Source organism: Ascochyta rabiei, chromosome 4, assembly GCF_004011695.2.
Source record: "Ascochyta rabiei chromosome 4, complete sequence".
Taxonomy (NCBI): domain Eukaryota; kingdom Fungi; phylum Ascomycota; class Dothideomycetes; order Pleosporales; family Didymellaceae; genus Ascochyta; species Ascochyta rabiei.
Window position 1 is genome coordinate 765,333 of NC_082408.1, and position 18,614 is coordinate 783,946.

Sequence of the window (18,614 nt, forward strand, 5' to 3'; positions counted from 1 at the left end):
CTAGATAGAAGCAGAACTGCTTAGCCTTACGTTGGACTAAACAAGTTTGGTGCTCAAAGCGCCGAGAAATGCCTGTTCAGCGTCCTGAAAACCGACCGTACTCCATAGGGGTGTTCTATTGCTGATGGTTGAGGAAAGCAGTGGGTGACACTGGAAAGAGGGAGCAACAGAGTCATCGACTGGATGCGAAGAGATGTGGACACGGAGGGGAGAGGAAAGGAAAGAGGTGTCGGCCTGTACACGTGACTGACATCGTTGCTGTTTCCAGCAGGGTTCTTTTGCTGTGGCAGTGCGTGGTGCCTGCTGAGCTGAAGATTTGAAAAGCACAGCCACACCGATAAAGCTTCCTTCAGGCTGCATCACAGATGTCCAGGTGGGGGTTGATGGCTGCATGTACAAATTGTGGGTGGCACACCGCTCCCGTTCACGGCCTTCTCGATAGGACCCTGATCGTCCAAGTGGACGGCTGGTGTGAGGGGGAAAATGGAGTCAGTGGAGTCAGTGGAGTGGCGTGCGGCAGAAATCCTTCCAGGCGGCGAGATGGGCACATGCACGATGATGGCCAGCACAGCCCGGCAGGCCAGTGACTGTGTGCCACGCTGGGGTACGTTGAGGCACGCTCAGTTGCATCGCCTCGCGCCTGGAGCCGTTCTCGAGTCGCTCCACAGAAAGTTGGATTGCACGCTAAGGGTCACGCCGATTGGAGGCGTGACGCAGTTGTCATGTGAGAGGATGTTGGGGCAGCCAGGGTCCTGCTATTAACTATCAATCCTCGCCGTGCACCAACAAAACATCCTCCACCACATTGCAAACATGGGAAGACGCGACGACCGACCGCCGCCTGACTCTCCACCACAGCGACGCCGTGAGTATGCTTATCGAGGCAGACAGACCTTGATTGCTGACAACTCCAGCTGAACCCAGCTACCGCTTCGATAGCTACGAAGACGGCAAAGCGAAATGGGCGCCGCAGACGCCAACAGAAGAGCCGCGAGACAACCGAGACTACCGCGATAACCGACGAGACTCGCGGCGGCATCAGGAGCGCTACGAGCAAGATGACCCGCCGCCGCCTCCAAAAGGTATGCCGCCGTATGTTTTGCCGGTATGATGCAATGCTTACCACGTTACAGAATCTCGACCACGTCCGCGCAGAAGAAGATCGTACTCGTCCGGGTCAGACTCCGACGCGCCGCCAGCAAAGCCCCCGCGACGAAGCAACACACAGCGTGACCGCCGCCCGCGTGATCGCGACACGTACGATTCATACGATGAGCACCCTCGCCGCGATGACCGCCGCCGAGACAACCGCGGTTATGTGAGCGATGACCGCCACAACAGACCACGCAAGGACGACTACGACGACCGAGATCGCAGAGACCGCCGCTACGACGACCGGGACAGGAGCAGGGACCGCAGCCGAGACCGCGACAGACGTCGAGACGGTCGAGACGATCGAGACAAGAGGGACCGTTACCGCGACGATCGTAGGGATGACCGCCGAGACGACCGCCGAGACGACCGTCGAGACGACCGCAAGGAGGGAACTCCCTACGATGCTCTCTTCAAAATGTTCGCGGATTCGCGCGGCGGCTCGCGGCGTGACGACAGAGACCGACGAGACCGCTACGACGACCGGGACTACGACCGGCGAGGAGACCGACCAGCTGGCAGATCCGGACAGCCTGAGTGGCAGAAGCAGGCCATGAGCATGTTCACAGCCTACGCGCTGCCCATCATTAAGAAGGAAGGTACAAAGTACCTGCACAAGCAAGCTGGCAACCTCATGGGAGGAGGATCGAAGCGCTAGGAGCGCCGGAATCGTACTTTGTGATTGCATGGCGTTGTGGCATTTTCATGAGCTTTCCGGCGTGCATTGATATCAACTCACGCTTCTCTAGACCTCAATAACAATAATCTTGCAGGCTTTTCATATGTATGAGCTGTTTCGACCGGATGTGAAGGGAGGGCGGAACGGCTGGGGTGGGAAGGGGGGGTTGGTTTTGGGTGTTGTTGAAAGTGTGGTGAAGAGATAGCCATATCAATACGACATTGTTTGGTGGAGTTGGGCGGATTGGATCGAGGGGTAGGTAGACGCCTGTTGCAGTTGTGGGTTGGATAAGAGCGTCCATAGCAGCGTGAAGCACCAAATGCTAAAGTATCCAGCATAGCATTCGGCTTCCAACCGTTTTGTCAAAATTGATAATACAGACCCTCACCGGACTGCCCCGGACTGCCCAGTCCCTCGTCAGCAAATCCCAACTTGCAGATTGCATATCCACTCCCAGTTTGCACTACTGAACCGGAAATTCCAGTCGAAAGCTCATCACACTTCAACCTCCCCTCCACCCACAACCTTGCTGCAACTCCACCAACCCAGTCCTCTGTGCAAACCAGTCAAGACCCAAGACCCAAGAAGCAACAAAAACACAACCCATCGGCAGTCTCCCCACAATTCTCGGGATCAACAACACGCCGTCGACGCAATGACATCATCCCGCAACCCCAGACCACGCTATCACGGTACCCAGCATGCACCGCCCCCATATCGGACCTTTGCATTGCACGGCAACGACACCGCGTATGCCATCGCAGCGATGCCATCGAGAGAACGCCGTATCGCTGTACTTGCATCTACAACTGTGCGAGCGAGCGCCTCACGCCAGGACTCGCACCTAGCACAGCAACGGCAACAACAACAGCAATAGCGATGCCGGACCCCGTCGAGTCGCTGCGCAACCCGCGCGAAACGCGCGAGCACTTTGTAATGTACCTGAAGAAGGAGGTGTGCACGCTGAACTTCTACCGCGCGCACATGCTGTACTTTGTTGTTGTGATTGCGGTAGCCTCGGTGGTGGTGTATGGCGAGGGGATCAGGAATGGGCCGCGGGAGGTGGGCGGTGCGCGGTTGAGCTATGTGGATGCGCTGTTTTTGACGGGCAGCGCTATGACTACTACCGGTGTGTATTCAAGATGTGTATACGGAGGAGGATGCATGGTGGATGGGTGAGGGAGGTGTGATGAGGGGTTTTGGTGGCTAACAGCGTGTAGGACTCAATCCAGTAGATCTGGGCGATCTGTCAGGGTTCCAACAAGCCCTTCTATGCATCCTGCTCATCCTCGGCAACATCCCTTTCGTCTCCATGGTCGTGGTGTTGATCCGACAAAATATGTTCCGCAAGCGCATGTCCGAGGTGGTCAAGCACTCGCGTACCATGCAGCGCCTGGTGCAGGATATCGAGGAGAATCGCCAGACAGAGAGTGGCAGCAGCAGCAGCGAGAGCCTGCGGCAGCGGCGCAATGTCGAGCGGAGGAAGAGCAGGGCTGATGGCGGTAGGCTGCCGGTCAAGATTCAGCCGCTGAGCAAGAGACGGACGTTCCATCATCAGACTGGATTTGGCTTTGTGCCGACGCCGTGGGAAACGAAACTGGCGAGGAATTTCTTCAGCCGTGTCTTCGACAGCGTGACGAGCGAGCTGAGGCCCGAGCAGCACGACTATGTATCTTTCAAGCCGCGTCTAGATTCGAGAGGACGCTTCCTCGAGCTCAGCGAGCACGACCGGCTTGAGCTAGGTGGCGTGGAGTACCGCGCCCTGCAGGCGCTGCTGTTCATTCTGATCGGCTATCAGTTGTTCTGGTACACGTTTGGGGTGGTCTTCCTGATGCCGTACGCATATCGCACCAAGACACGAGACATTCTGCACGAAGCCCAACCAGGAGGACTGAATCCTGGCTGGTGGACTTTTTTCTCGACGGTCACTGAGTTCGCCAACGGGGGATTGACTGTGCTCAATGCCAACTTCGTCCCATTTAGCGGCATGCCGTATATTCTCATCATCGCGGGCGCACTTGCATTGGTCGGGCAGACGCAGTTTCCAATCTTTCTGCGATTGACCATCTGGGTGATGAAGAGTTGCGTCCCGAAGAGATCACGACTACGGGACATTTTGCAATTTCTGCTCCAGCATCCCAGACGATGTTTTATCTATCTGTTTCCGGGCAGGCAGACATGGTACTTGCTGGCTATCCAGATTACCATTGATGTTACAGCATGGCTTTGCTTCGAGATCCTCAACATTGGAATGCCGGACGTCGACGCTCGTCCAACTGGTACGAGGGTCCTCGATGGTCTGTTCCAGGCCACAGGTCTCCGCACGTCTGGAGCGTACATTATCACCTTCAGCTCCCTCGCACCAGCATGTCTGGTAGCCTACCTTATCATCATGTACATCTCCAGCTATCCACTGGTGATGACGCTGCGCAAGACCAACATGTACGAAGAGCGTTCGATCGGCTTGGCAGAAGGCGACGACAGCGCAGCCGGCATTGCATCACATCTGCAAAAACAGCTCGCCTATGACATCTGGTTCCAGTTCTTCGCTTTCTTCCTTGTCTGCATCATTGAGCGAGGTCACATTCTCCGAGCGGATCCAGGTTTCGACATCTTCTCTATATTGTTCGAAGTCACGTCAGCATATGGTACAGTTGGTCTGTCGACAGGCGTTCCTGGGAAGAACTACAGCCTCAGCGGGTCCTTTGCGAGTTTGAGCAAAGTCGTCATGTTATTTGTCATGGTACGAGGCCGACACCGTGGACTACCACTCGCGATCGACAGGAGCATACTCTTGCCTGGAGAAGAGCTCATGCAGCGTCTGGACACCGAGTATGGCGAACAAGGAGATGCATCTGCCGATGACCTACAAGAGCTCGTCAGAGATATTGAGCAAAGTGGCACGCAGGCTGGGGATTCGAAGTCTGCTGCAGCACAGCAGGATCCAGAGGAAAGGCCATCTTCTCGGTGAGAGTACCGCAAGCAGATGAGTGTGTGATTCACCAAAGTGGGTTCTGGCAGTGGAACGAAACGTCAATATGGGCGTGGCGACCCATCAGATGATGCAACTTCTGGAAGAGGTGAGGGAAAGGGGTCATACCAACAGAGAAGCCACTCCGTCTTTGCATATGGCGAGCAAATGTAGGACCCTTCTGGAAGGCGCATAGAAGGCGGGTATTCTTCTTTTCCTCTTTGGACGCGGAAGCGCACTCCGGCTATCCTCTCCGAACCACATGTCCGGTGCTCTTCATCTTACTGCCCGCAATCCTACAACGTCACCCTTCCAAGGACCCGGTCGTGGGTTTCAGGCCACCAGTCAGCCTTGCAAGGCAGCAAGGCGACGAACCCATTGCCTAGTTTGACAGACGCGGAAACGCCGACGCGATCAAGGATGGACCTGATCATTCATGCAGCGGGGACGTACAGGTGAAGGGGCTCCCAAATCCTGAGACGAGGATGGCACCGACTCAATAACCCCCACCTCAGGTTGTTGTTGGCCTGTGTGGCAAGGATAAATGGTGTTGACCCGCAAGCATGAACGATGGGAAATGAGGTCTGCATGACAGGCCACAATGGATAGCGACGCAGGAGCCGTGTGGCACAGGCGGGAGATGCGAGACCGGGAAGATAGACCGAGCGGGTACTTTGCTCGACAAGAATCGGCATAACGATGGTCTTATGATTTGAGTTTGTGGCCTCATACGAAGCCGGGCTGACACGTTGCTTCTGGTGATCGTATTCGCTGCCTGGCCTGTGCGTCAACGGTCTTGGTGGTGTAAGAGCCTGGGCTGCGGGTCTGCAAGATTAGTCCTATCGTGACTTGGAGGATGTGGAGACAAGAGGGCCGTTGCGCTCGCTTCGCGCAAAGTGGGCGTGAAGAGGTGCTAAAGTGAACAGGTCTCCACCTTGTATCTGAGGCTGGAAGTGTTTCACGGAGTCAACAACGAAACATTGTCTATGCCTGAAAAGGCAGGTGTGAATCCGAACACTTTGATTGAGAAGGTCGACTACATTGTGGCTGCTGACCAGAGGGCGGGTGAGCAGCTGTCGAAACCTCTTGGAGGCGCTTGGTGGAGGTGGAGTTGGAGGTGTTGGTTGTTAAGAACATGTGAAATTTGGCAAGGGTGGGTAAAATGGCGTCGCGCTAAGCGCGGACCCGAAGACGAGAAAGTGACGCGAAAACGCGGAAAGCACGACATCGTCATGAGAAGTGAACGTGAAATGCGCTGGTTTGAAGAAATGTACTCGATGGCTGTTTAAACGCTTGCTAGCTATCTCGGCACAGAAAATCCTCTCTTCCACCCCATTACGCACAGTGCGATAGCAAGAACTGAGAACCGTCAAACCTTCGCTCCGGCACGTGAAACAAAGCTTCGTGGGAGACAAATAGAAAAGCAACATGTCATATAATAAGAGTGAGCGAAAGTGAGAAGTCGTAGGTTTTGTGTTGATTCGCTGCCAGGTGGTTAGAACTGGCGGGGGTTCTTGTCCTCTGTCAAGAGGCTGGCAATGGGCATGTTGTCTCTGGGCGCAGAGCTCCAGGTACCAGCACGGGCGCGGCCCGAAGAAGGAACGGGCATGGGGAGCATGTACGGCATGCGCTCGGGTGCGGAGCCTGCGCTGATGTTCATGGGGCTGTAGTGCTTGGGCTCACTGTGCGCGGGCGACGCGTACGGAAGAACCGAAGATTTGAAGACCGGGTTGTGCAGAATGCTACCATCAGGAGAGGCATCAGGAGTGGGCGGGCGCACTGATCTGGAGCTGTTGCGCCAGATTTCCTCAAGCTGCGCAGGTGAAACATCCGCACCATAATCGGCGGCGACGGTAGACCAGAACTGCTGGCGGCGAGCCTCATAAATAGCGCGAAGTCGGTCGGTGTCGACAATCCGTGGCTGACGGGCAACTTCCGTGTTGATACGAAGTCCGTTGTGAGGCTCAGGGGAACCTTGGGGAGTGAACGTGCGGGGCTTAGGAAGAAGAATCTTGTGCTGGCTGCGACCAGGAGAGGCGTTGAGCGAAGTCGACCTGATGTGATGGGAGCTGCCTGTGTAGCTCATTGGCGAAGCGTGGCGGGAGGATTGCGAAAAGTCATCGTGTTCAGTCCCTGTCGAGCACACAGACTGGGCAACGGAACCGAAAGAAGCAGTCGACGAGACGGATGCGCTGCGCCTACGACGGTGGCTGCCGTGCGACAGCTGATGGTAGTGGAGTCGGCAGGCGAGCTCGGTCTTCTTCAGATGAGCAGCAATGTGCTTGTAGGGCATTTTCTGCATGCGAGTCTGGAGCAGATAGTTTTCCTGGTGTCTGTTAGAAATGTGGTGGTTGTTGACTCCGGAGTGGTTCTTACCTCTTCTTCTGACCATGATCTGTTTCCAGCAGCAGACATCTTACGAGCACGCAAGCCAGATGTGTTTGAAGCCTGGGGACCCATCTCGGGGAGAGGGGAGAGGATCTGAGGTTGGTGGTGAAGCATGGCGAGGATGTCGATGTGACTTAAGATCGATGAATGAATTGGTGGGTAGACGTTTGTGTTTTCGAGATTTGAAAGTCGTGAATCGTGTCTGCTAGGGAGGTCTGTTCCTCGATTTCGAGTCTGGCTCTGAAAGAAAGTATTACTGGGAGAATTGGTATGCACGAATGTAATTGCTCAGCAATGTCGATTAAGGAATGTAGTGCAGCCCAACCGGTGGGAGTTAAAGAAAGTATTACAAGGCTGCTAAGAAGGAAACCAAAAGGCTGATGCCGATTGAACAGATGCGGTTGAAGCCTCGAAACTTGGGGCACCCGACACTTGTTATAGAGTTTGGATAGTGACAAGAAACGGGACGTTCCCTAAGCCGCGCATCATTGTGGATTGCGGTGGCTCGTCCTGATGTTGGCAACGTTTTCAAACTGTCAGTCATGCAGCTAAGCTTCTGATCGCCGGCACGGTTGACATTGGCGCTCGAAGCCAAAAAGTGTAGAGCAACCCTGATCCGAGACAGATGCAGCCGGAGAGGAAGGGACCAAAGATCTTTGGCGATGCGCTCGCCTGGTGCACTGACGTTCTAGAGCGGATTGCATGATGTCAAAGAACGCTTCGGGGTTGGACGGGGTCGGTTTCAAAACCGAGCATGTCAGAGAGCAAGTCGTGCAGCAAGTGTGCGAAGCGAAAAGTTTGACAATGTTTGGAGAGCCTGGAAACAAACCCACCCCAGACTATACCAACAGCGGGCGCTAACTCAAAACGCGCGATTACAGGTAGCGGGAAGAACAGTGCACAGTTTAGCAGCCTTGGTGCCTGAGGAACCAACCCATTAGCAGGGGATGTAAGTCAGCGTGTGAAGTCCAACACAAGTCGACTTCTTTGTGGACAAGGAGGCATCAGCTGCTTGGTAGAGTGCATAGAGCTGAAAAAGGCCGCGCAACCTACACGTGCCACTCCAATCCACAAGCCGGTGGAAGAGCAGGCTACTGTTGACGTCGTGAGACAGTAGAAACTTGAAAGAGCTCGGAAATGCCGTGTTCCGCTCGAGAGCATCGTCGTGATCAGGCAGTCTTCAGGCCATATCGCTTGGCGCTTAATGGTCACCGCTATTGCGGAGCGGTCCCTTGGGCTGATACTGACGCTGCGTCAGGTGGTTCGGTGGGTTTGGCTTGGCATAGGATGCTACGCTGAAAGAGCATTGCGCTTCGTTGCGAAGACACAATCATGTCGTTCCGCGTGGTGGTAGAATGAGAAACAAGTGAGTCAATCTACCTTCCCCGCGCCCAGCTGTCGAATGTCGTCAAGCAAGACAAGCGCTCTGCAGCCACGAGAACGGCATGGGACTAGCAAACAGCGCCAAGTGCTGGTGGAAGGGCCCGACCAGCTACAAAGCATGACTAGAGGGTTCGTCATTGGATGGCGTGGGAGCTCACCGTGAGGTCGACGGGTGTGTTCTTGACGCTTCTTCCACCGTGTTGTGTGTTGTTTGACCGATGACGATGTCGAAGCACGAGCGAGCAAGACGGCAACGGGGGAGGCTAGCGCACGCACCACACGCACCACACACCAACCCCGCACATGATCAACCATCAATCCATTCTCCATCCACTTTTGGTGTCTACCGCCTCTTGAATCTTCACACATCATACAAGAGAACCAAATCACGCCTTGCTACCCATTCGCCATCAAATGACAGTCACGAAGACGCCCAGCGTTTTCACAATATCGACCGGCCGTATCTCGCTACCTTGGCCCAGCACGTATGACTATGTCTAGTCGAAGCTCGTCATAGCTCGATCGGCGGCGTTCTGCAGCACTCACAGCAGCGGGAGATGCATGAACATGTCACGCGCTGGCTGCAGTTTCCCCGCCTTCTTCGGCCTCGTCTCGCTGAGCCCGCAGCTCTGAAGCCACCCACTCATCGCGGCCTGTCAAGAAGGCGGCTACCCCGCTTCTCCGCTGCAGCTCACCTACGTACCGATACGGGCACTCCCACATGTCTCTGGCAACAACGGACGTATCTCTACTCGACTCTACACGTTGAGTGGGCGGCCCCGCTGGTACTTTGCTGATTAGCCTTACGGCACCCCAGCTGTCCTCTCGTCTGATGCCACTCCACTGTGCCTATTCGCTCGCCTGCCTGCAAACCTGACCCTTCTTGTATCCCCTGTACTTGATCAACACTTGCACCGGCCGGCGATCTGCTTACTTGGATACCATCATGCTCCATCACGTCCGCACTCGCCGTTGTACCCTCTAGACACGGTGCTGAGCCTGGACCTGGACCCGAACCTGGACCTGGCCATATACGAGCATGACACCACGCTCTACAGACGCACTCCATCTGACCAGTGAAGAAGCCTCGCGTCTTGATCTGACCGACGGCGACGCAAGACGCACCCGTGCGCAAACATGTCGTGAGTCGCTCTTACGCTTGCACACGAGGTCGTCTCTTGCTTCTTTCCTTGTTCAAGCTCAAGTCCACCATCGCCTTCATACGCGCTGACCTTAGCTACTCCACACCACAGCTCCTCGCCAGCTAGCAAACGTCACTCCAGACCGTCACCGACCACGCCAGTTCAGCCCCAGACCTCACATCATCCTTCAGCAACCGAGCCACCCGACTTAGCGCATACAGTGCCTACTACTCAGGGAAATAATACAACCTCCATGACTGCGTCAAAACCACAATCTCCGACGTCTGGGAGTAGGAAACGCAAGTCAATCAGCTCCGGCCAGCACGCCAACACCATGGCAGACGCAACCAGTGGTGGAGAGGCGCAGAGTAGTGCGACGCCGGGCCAGATAGACCAGGCCGAACCTGCTACGCAAGAACCAAAGGTCAAGAAGAGTCGAACCAACACACCCTGGACACCGGCAGAGGAGCTCAGACTCAAGCACATGAGAGATGCAGGTAACAGCTGGAGCGAGATCGCAAAGGTGTGCAACGCTTGTCGACCTGAAAACTTCGAGGCTTTCACTGTCCATCACTCTTGCTAACATGCTGTTCCAGACCTTCCCACAGCGAACAGAAGGGAGTGTAAAGAAGCATTGGTACAAAGTGTGTAATGGATTCGGCCCGTTTCACCCGCCGTCACTGACCAGACGACCCAGGATATGCACTACGCCGAGTTTGCAGAGGACGAAGTGAGTTTGTCTAGGCCATCTCGATAGCTGCGGCAGACGAATTCTGATCTGTAAGCAGAGCGCAGCGTTACTTGCCGCGATCAAGGAGTATGATGCCAACAAGTGGAAAGCCATCGGCCAGAAGGTTGGCAAACCCGCAAAAGTAGGTGTCGATGCCTTCCATACCACAGACTCAGTGTACATCCACTGACGAAAATAGGCCTGCGAGCAGTATGCGAAGGAGCATTTCGGAGGGAAATATTGAATCATCTTGAGCACAGTATGCATCTTCCCGGCTTCAGCGCAATAGTCCCACTTTTTGATACCAGCGTTCCCTATTCTGGTCGAGCGGTGCACGCGCATAACTGTTTCCGACGTCCTTTTGTCCTTGTTGGAGCTCTTGGTAACGGCTATCGGCAGCGCGGTACACAACGGCTGTTTCTCGACTTGGCACCTCCTTCGTTCACGTATCTCCGACTGTTTCTGCGTGCTAAGTTTGTAGTATCGAAAGACTTTGCTGCTTGCTAAGACCTCGTCGATCGTACGTAGCAAGATCCGAATAACACCAAGAGCCGCATCGACTACATGCCGATGCAGAGGTAGTGGCAGCACCGTTTCATGTCGAGAGCCGCTGTTTCGGGTGTCGACAGCAGTTCGCAGCAATGTTTCAACGGTTCGCCGTTACCGAAGCGGTGTCATGTGTCCGTACGGACGCTAACCGATCGCAACCTGGTCGAACAACTGGCCTGTGGTACCTGCGTCTTTCCGCTTGTGTGGCGCGTCTTCGACCACAACACAGCGTCGTTTTCCATCTCACGCAGTCAGACCCTCCAACAGAAAGTCTGCGCCTGTGGGGCATTGTGCAACGGCATCGCTAGAAGCAAACACCTTGTGGTCCAGACAAGGGCAGGCCTGATGTCTTGACCGGCGACTGAGGTAGCATCACGGTCCACCTGCCAGCAAACTGCAGGCTGTCTGGAAGACGCAGCTCTCTTATCGCATAGAGCGCAATGTTGCTCAAGGCGACTGGCTGAAGCTGTATTCTTCCAACACACGCGTCGCGTACCAGGAGGGCACAGGCAGCAGAGGGCCCATTGCGAGCTTTCTAAGGTGTTGATTGAGTACAGTGGAGCGCATAGACTCGAAAGTTGGCCGGTCTGGCCGATGTGTGATCCTACGATCAGCCTAAATGGCTAATACTGGCAGTGTGTCAAACGTCGCTGGAGTTGGCAGACAGCATCGACCAACTTTGAGGCCTCACAAGTCCTCAATCCAGCAATGTGAGGTCATAACAGTGGCTGCCCTGGTAAGGAGAACCTGGCAGGTCTCCGCTGGTGTGCATTCGCGTATTGGTCACGTTTTGAGGTGGTGTAGAGGTTTGCTGTTTGGCGTATGCATGTCGGTTCCCGTCCGAGCGACACCGTCTGAAGAAGGGTCTGTGATGCCGTCCGCATTGCGACTTCATCTCCTGCCGCCTGCGAGATGAGTCAAATGCGCGCCTCGGGGATGTGGGCAGATCGCAGCCGCCCTAAACGACCTTGCAATGCCAAGCTGTCGCTATCGAGCCGTGAGGGTCTTCCGAACCCAGCATTCGTTCAATTCGCCAGCACATTTTCGCCGCCCCACTACCCTTGAGCCCCAACATCAGACTGCCTATCAATATTGCAAATACAACAACAAACGTTGCTCCATGCACATTTTGCCGCCACATTTTGCGTGTTCCTCTCCGTACGCCCGCCAGTTCTGTCGTGCGCGCTCGTGCGTTGGTCGGCAGCGATAGGGATCTCCTTGTGGCTCGGTCGATCCTCGCTCTGCGGGGATGCTGAACCGCATATAGGGCCAGGTTCCTTCATATAAGTTCGAAACGGCACTTGCACAAGCCAATCCTCAGGCCGCCTCATGCCAATGCGACAGAAAGCTCTGACTGAGGCCAGCCAGTGCCTGCCTAGCCCACTGCGTACAGACGGGTGCTACGTCAAGCCAGCGTCCCCTACCAGCACATGCGCTGCCCTGATCCAAGCACAGCAAAGGCAGCAAGCAGCATGACGGCCCACAGTGGCCCACAACGGGTAAGGCACTGCCAGGCATGAATCAGCTCAGTGTTGATGCACATGGCGCGACAAGCTGTGACAACTCCGATCACGGATGTTGGTGCTGTCAATATACCCAGCAGGCGCAAGCTCTGGCACGCGCCAGGCTTCCCAGACCGCGGGCCTGGCTTCCACGTTCTCATCAAGTCCGCATCGTTCAATCTCGCATACAAATCGTCTTGCTAGTGGCGTCACCGTTTTGGGTATCTCCCCTGTCGTGTTGACGCGCGCATCCTAGCCCGTTGCGTACACCTTCAATGCGCATCTCCTGGCCACCACGCTGCACTGGGATACAGTGGATATGCATGAGGATGTTGTAACGGCGCTGGAGATCTTGCTGTCCTGGTCTTTCAGAAATAGCACAACGTTGGCTTGGACCACACGCCTTGCCATCAACGTCGAATGGGACTGGGGCAAAAGAGTCTAATTTCTGCATTCTGCATCAGCAGCCATTCAGCACACGAGCCAGCAGCATGACACTGGCGCAAATGACTTAGGATACCTTTCCAGATCTTGAACCGGGGACCCCTTTCCTGTCATTGATCACCGCATTGTGCTTGACGTAGAATTTGTTCTCGGGCCTTCCCTACACAGCTAAATCTGTACCATTCAGGAACAGAGACCGTCTCGTGGAGATGCCCCATAGCTTTTGGTACTTCGGCATTGCGTCCGTGTGGCAAGTGCACAGGACTAGGGTTGTTGAAGGGACAAACTGCCCAAATGCCTTCATGCCTTCATGCCTTCGCTCCTTCAGGCGCAAAATTCGGCTTATAACGCAGCAGTCCCAGCGGCAACATGTTGCTGTTCTAGTGTTAAGTGGCTATATCCCGCTATCCCGATACTTAAGACACGCGATCAGGTTACGTCCATGGTATCTACCTCGAGGCTCCTCCTGCTCCAACATTTGTCAACGTAACAACAGTTGGAGAGATTGTAAACACATGCGATACAAGTACCTCGAGGCAACCCGGCAACGAACCCTAGGCGTTATTTTTCTGGCTCAGGTCTCACTGCGGCGGCCTGCCAGAGCAAGCTAGCTCTGGTAGTCTCCATGCGTAATCGCAGCCCTGGCGAGTCCCTACCGAGGCGCCTTATTCGACTACAGCGTGCCAGGCGATGCCGGACACGACCACCATGTCCCGACATCGAACGTCGAGCATTCAAATGTACTGCATTCCCACAACCTACCTCCAGAATACCAGCACGCTTTCTTGCAGCCACATCCGTCTCATGCTCTCCAACATGCTGGCGTTGCCCCTCATCCCGCATACACAGACATCGAGACACACCCGTCGCTACATCAATCTCACCTCCTACGCCACCACCACCAGATGTCACACCAACAACCATCTTCCTACGATGTGCGTTACTCTCCGACATACCAAACCGCCGGACACAAGCGCAGCCATCAGGAGCATCAGCTGCAATCGGAACCACCTTCCTTAGGGCAACATCTGAACCCATACGGGCAAGCAACAGGAAGCGTCTCACTCGCTCACCCTTCACAACAGGGTTACTCCCTCCATCAATACACACCTCCACAAGCTCCGCATCAACAACAGCACATTTTACCTCCAACGCACCACCACCATCTCCCCAACACACATCGCAGCAAGAGACAGCAAATGGAGGGTGCCCCGCCCTCCCCCATCCCTCATGGACCTCCCAGTGTCGTAGGCGCACAGGGTATGCCTCAACCTGCGCCACGGCCTCGCGGGCCCAAGCTCAAGTTCACGCCCGAAGACGACCAGTTACTCGTGGATCTGAAAGAGAAGAAGAACTTGACCTGGAAGCAAATCGCCGACTTTTTCCCAGGTCGCAGCTCTGGCACTCTGCAAGTGCGATATTGCACAAAGCTTAAAGCCAAGACAACAGTCTGGACAGATGAGATGGTAAGTGACTTTCATGTATTTCAAACATCCAGGCCCTGTCCCGCAATGAACTCGTTCGTTTTGTCCTGAAACGCGCAACGTCGTACCTGCAACCCCAGCGCGGAGACGGAGATGCTAACCACAACCGGAACCGCAGGTCGCAAAACTGCGCACTTCGATGCAAGAGTACGAAAACGATCGTTGGCGCATCATCTCGTCAAAAGTCGGTGCTGGCTTTTCGCCTGTTGCGTGCAGAGACAAGGCAGAGGAGTTGAAAGCAATTGAAACGGAGCAGGAGGAGGAGCGAGAACACCAGCAGCAGAGCGCGTATGCTCAGAGTGAGATGCACGGAGACACTGGCGATCCGAGCGCAAGCTACCAGTGACTGGCCGACCACTTTGAAGGCCTCAGCGCATGAGGCTTCAAATATCACAAGAGGTGGATGTTGAGTTTGCGCTGGCCGCAACGAGTTAACTTGGAATAGGGGAGAGCATTTGCCAAACTTCATCGACAATTTTCTAATCATCCTTTGTTCGCTTCACGACGTACACGATACCTACACAGCAGTATACCCTTCGAGCACAATAGTAGTGCACCTACTACGTTCTCGGATCGAAGCTTCTCGGAGCCATTGCGATACTTCCGACACATCTTTCGGTTATACCATGGCTTGCAGCGTTGTTTAGGTTTATGCGCATAAAGTTAGGGAAGCTTTTGGAGTGGCATTGATGTGGAAGATACACAAAGACATCAAAAAGTTGGCATTATTTTGTGTGCCCGCAACCTATCTTGCCGCCAGCAACTGGCGACAGATGTGAGGCAGCAAAGTTTGGGCCGAAAAACACAAATTGGCAGAGAGATATCCACGGCCGATGGCAGGCTTCAACAGCAGGTTTCGCGTTTCATATTTGTTACATCCATACCCGTACCCATACTCGGACTCTCCCACTATACACGTCATCAGCGGCATTACATTACAGATTTCCTTGTGTACCTATACCCCCAGCAAGATGGTCATCTGACCACTTGCATCACACTCGCTAGAACCTTTCTTTCTACTTGTAGACTTCAAGTACCCTTGTAATACTCCCAATTTAATATTTTTTGCCTGGCAAACAGAACGTCTCCTACCGCTACGGTATTCAAGATGACCTAGACTGGGAGCCTCATTTTCTCCTGCATTTCCTCGTGTCTTGGCCTCGGTCACAAGCCGCAACTACCCAGCCCAGCACTGGTGGTCTGTCGTCACTTTATGCATATTGGGCTATTCGGTCAGGCGCCGTTGGACCGCTTGCCAACGGTCGCAGGGCTTGTCGGTCGGCGTGAGACGCGGACCGTTGCGAACTATTCATCGCAGATCGGTATCTGAAACTCGCGAACCGCATCATGAGACGCGCAAGTAGGGCATCCCCCGCTTCTTGAACTGCGTATAGTACAGATATCAACGACTCGGGGGCTGCTCGGTGATGATGGGCAGGTGGTGGTTCGGCACGAGATGCTTGGGTGTGGGTTTGGAGAGGTGAGAGGTAGATGTTTGAGCTTGGTGGCTGCTTTAGGTGGCGAGAATTCTACTGCTGGACTGTAGACTAGGCATGAGGTAGCTGTATGTAGGTCTTGTAGATTTAGTAGTTGATTGAGATTGCTGTTTGAAACCGATCAACCGATTGACCAAACTGCTATCTCGCGTATATATCTGTCCGATTCTCCTCATAGTGTGACCGCCAGTCTGGGATCCTTCTTCGAAACTCGAGTCTGCGGTGGTTGGTGCCTCAGGCAGGCAAACCGGGCGCGATATCAAACTGCAGTGTGCTCGAATTGCTGGCTAGAACGGCTAGGACGATATCCAGCTAGTTGATATTAATCAATCCCGGTTTCCAAAGTGTTCCCCGCTCGGAGCTCGTCGGCGCGTGCGCTTGCCTGTTCGCGTTCGTCGTCAGTGCACTGTATGGACTATCCTTGCGTGCTATAGCTATAACACACACACAAAGCTCGTCAAAATGTGCCACACGCTTTACGGGTTCGCCGTCGCGGCCCTAACGGATCCACCGTCGATGAAAGCTTCCGTAATGATCTTCATCGTTTCAATATATTGATCAACATCGCCACTAGATTTCTGCTTCTAACGTGCCACACACAACGTTATTGAGTAGGCGAAGAGAGTGCCCCACTGGTGTGATTGGGAGGCGAGCGCGCAGAAAGCTTCCCGACAGCTGTCAAGTGGCGCCATGGAGGAGCATCGCGTTGCCCTGATGCGGAGAGGGTTGCAATCGCGTTGTCCGATTGGGGCACATGTCCTAGATCAACTCTGTCGCGGACTGGGTGAAGTCGGCCCGGTGGTAGCGATATGCCCCTGCGATAAGTCGGCAATAAAGAACAATCCACGTGTTGAAGCGCCTCCAATGACGCATAAATCGTACTAGGACGAAGATTTAGACTTTGCTGGCTACTGGGTCGCTGTCGATCAAGAGCCTCAAGAGCCCAACAAGGCAGTGTACTCACGCGACGAGGAACACCCCAGCTAGCGAGAATCATGTGCAGTTCATGTCACTGTCAGCAAACGCGCCTGTTTCTCAAAGACGCTTGATGATTCGATCATCGTCACCACCTTCGAGGCCCAAGTATTCACTGGCCATGTCAGACTCCAAGAACGCATAAGCACCAGCCGTTTTTGCAAAGCAACAGTATTGCGTGGTCCAAGACCTTCCCTTCCACAGAAGTGAAGCAAATCGAGGCAGTGAGGCAGCTTCCGTCCAATCAGGTATCTCTTCACGGGTGTTGAGTAATCCTCAGAGTCGGGTCTCGGAATGCCAATGAGACAACGGGAGAGAGCGTTTACAATTTGGTTGTTAGCCCCGATCGATCCTGCAATAGACGAAGCCTCACATCATGGCTTCAGTGAAAGAACCGAGAAGTCGACAAGGGGGCTTGCTGTGTTTGAAGACTCGCACTCCTTAACACAACAGCTCGTAAGACGAGCTTAATCCAATTTCACCAGTGGAACACATGGACAGTCACTGAATGTGGTCCCGATTGACTAAGCGACACGGTCGATAGTAGGCAGATCCATTGTGAAAATACGCTGAATGTCTTCAGATCTTGTTTACCCACACGTTCTTCCTCTCAAACTCCCCAATCCAAAAAAAGGTAAAAAAAAACACAAAAAACTGTCTCCTTTGAGTCCCGCAGCGAACCAACAGGAGCCAAGGACACTCCCGATATGACTTCCCAGAGTGACTCACTCAAAGCACGATAGTTGCAGAACAGCAGACCTTGATTTCCCAGGCTGAACACCGATGCATTTGAGATTCCGAAGTTGCTCAGGCGGCAAAGCACGATAGTCGAGTGTGTAAGTCAACGAAAGACAATCCCACATTGACATGTGCGTTATCAAGAAACCCAGATAGACAGATACAGCATGAACGCCCACCTAACGAGAATCCATAGTGTAAGGTTCGAAAGACACGTAGTCGTGGATGAGAGCCTCGTCTGTGACTCACGCGTGCTACAGAGGAACCACGGCGCAAATGTCCCAAATTGCTAGGTGCTACACACGTACCGAGTGCCAAGGTTACAAACCCGCGCTGCGAAGGACGGGAAGGGCGCAGATAACCGCCAAGTAGCAGATTTCAGTTAGAGAGAGACGTTTGCTGGCGGAGCGGCCATTGGAAGGACGTAAAACCGCAAAGCTGCTGCCTAGGCTGAACTCCCGCAAACGCGCCCACCTCGTGGGAAACGCCTATTGCTCGTGATCATGACGGAGGTTGGGAACGAACGCGCGGCTGAGCTTGAAACACTTGGAGCCATCTGTGCCGATAATCTAGTTGTTCAAAAAGGCTATTCTGGGTACATCGAGATACCGGTAGCGCTTCAGACTCCGCTACAGCTGTTTCGTACTGGACAAGGAAAGGAGGAACACGGAATCTCCCAGCTCCCACCAATCCGCGTGTGCTTCGACTTTCCAGAAAATTATCCAACCGCTACCGCGCACCGCGTACAGCTGAAGAGTTGCTGGCTACCGGATGGAGAGATCCAGGATCTTCAGGCGGTGTTCTTCACTTTGTGGGAGGAATACGGGCACGCTGAGATTCTGTACGCCTACATCAATTACATACAAGAATGTGCTGAGCTGGCCTTTGGTCTCGAGTGCCTGGACGTAGTTGATGACCTGTTGCCTCAGCTGCTCGACTGATATCGGGACGCAGAGAAACGGGCATTTGAGAAGAGCACAT

The 18,614-nt window shown here is 54.2% G+C and overlaps 6 protein-coding genes across 6 annotated transcripts, besides 3 other annotated features; 5 read left to right on the plus strand and 1 right to left on the minus strand.

Annotated features, from left to right (window-relative positions):
- The first annotated feature begins 484 nt into the window (after positions 1 to 484).
- Positions 485 to 514: a tandem repeat.
- Positions 515 to 813: 299 nt separating this feature from the next.
- On the plus strand, positions 814 to 1,810 carry EKO05_0002684 (uncharacterized protein; the record flags this gene model as incomplete). Its single annotated transcript, XM_038937830.2, has 3 exons — positions 814 to 865; positions 915 to 1,082; positions 1,134 to 1,810. The coding sequence occupies 3 exons, from the start codon at positions 814 to 816 to the stop codon at positions 1,808 to 1,810; spliced, it is 897 nt and encodes a 298-aa protein (XP_038801276.2).
- An 867-nt stretch (positions 1,811 to 2,677) lies between these two features.
- Positions 2,678 to 2,709: a tandem repeat.
- A 1-nt stretch (position 2,710) lies between these two features.
- EKO05_0002685 (uncharacterized protein) lies at positions 2,711 to 4,802 on the plus strand (the record flags this gene model as incomplete). Its single annotated transcript, XM_059635964.1, has 2 exons — positions 2,711 to 2,960; positions 3,052 to 4,802. 2 exons carry the CDS (start codon positions 2,711 to 2,713, stop codon positions 4,800 to 4,802), a joined length of 2,001 nt encoding a protein of 666 aa, XP_059491947.1.
- Positions 3,265 to 3,300: a tandem repeat.
- Positions 4,803 to 6,297: 1,495 nt separating the features above from the next.
- EKO05_0002686 (uncharacterized protein) lies at positions 6,298 to 7,304 on the minus strand (the record flags this gene model as incomplete). The annotated part of the gene is made up of 2 exons (XM_038938065.1): positions 6,298 to 7,128; positions 7,179 to 7,304. The coding sequence occupies 2 exons, from the start codon at positions 7,302 to 7,304 to the stop codon at positions 6,298 to 6,300; spliced, it is 957 nt and encodes a 318-aa protein (XP_038801277.1).
- A 2,405-nt stretch (positions 7,305 to 9,709) lies between these two features.
- Positions 9,710 to 10,689, plus strand: EKO05_0002687 (uncharacterized protein; the record flags this gene model as incomplete). The annotated part of the gene is made up of 6 exons (XM_059635965.1): positions 9,710 to 9,715; positions 9,827 to 10,238; positions 10,312 to 10,359; positions 10,413 to 10,445; positions 10,504 to 10,587; positions 10,645 to 10,689. The coding sequence occupies exons 1-6, from the start codon at positions 9,711 to 9,713 to the stop codon at positions 10,687 to 10,689; spliced, it is 627 nt and encodes a 208-aa protein (XP_059491948.1). The 5' UTR covers position 9,710.
- A 3,450-nt stretch (positions 10,690 to 14,139) lies between these two features.
- Positions 14,140 to 14,770, plus strand: EKO05_0002688 (uncharacterized protein; the record flags this gene model as incomplete). Its single annotated transcript, XM_038937672.2, has 2 exons — positions 14,140 to 14,406; positions 14,543 to 14,770. 2 exons carry the CDS (start codon positions 14,140 to 14,142, stop codon positions 14,768 to 14,770), a joined length of 495 nt encoding a protein of 164 aa, XP_038801279.2.
- Positions 14,771 to 18,136: 3,366 nt separating this feature from the next.
- EKO05_0002689 (RBR-type E3 ubiquitin transferase) lies at positions 18,137 to 18,574 on the plus strand (the record flags this gene model as incomplete). The annotated part of the gene is made up of 1 exon (XM_038945114.1): positions 18,137 to 18,574. One exon carries the CDS (start codon positions 18,137 to 18,139, stop codon positions 18,572 to 18,574), a length of 438 nt encoding a protein of 145 aa, XP_038801280.1.
- Positions 18,575 to 18,614: the final 40 nt, after the last annotated feature.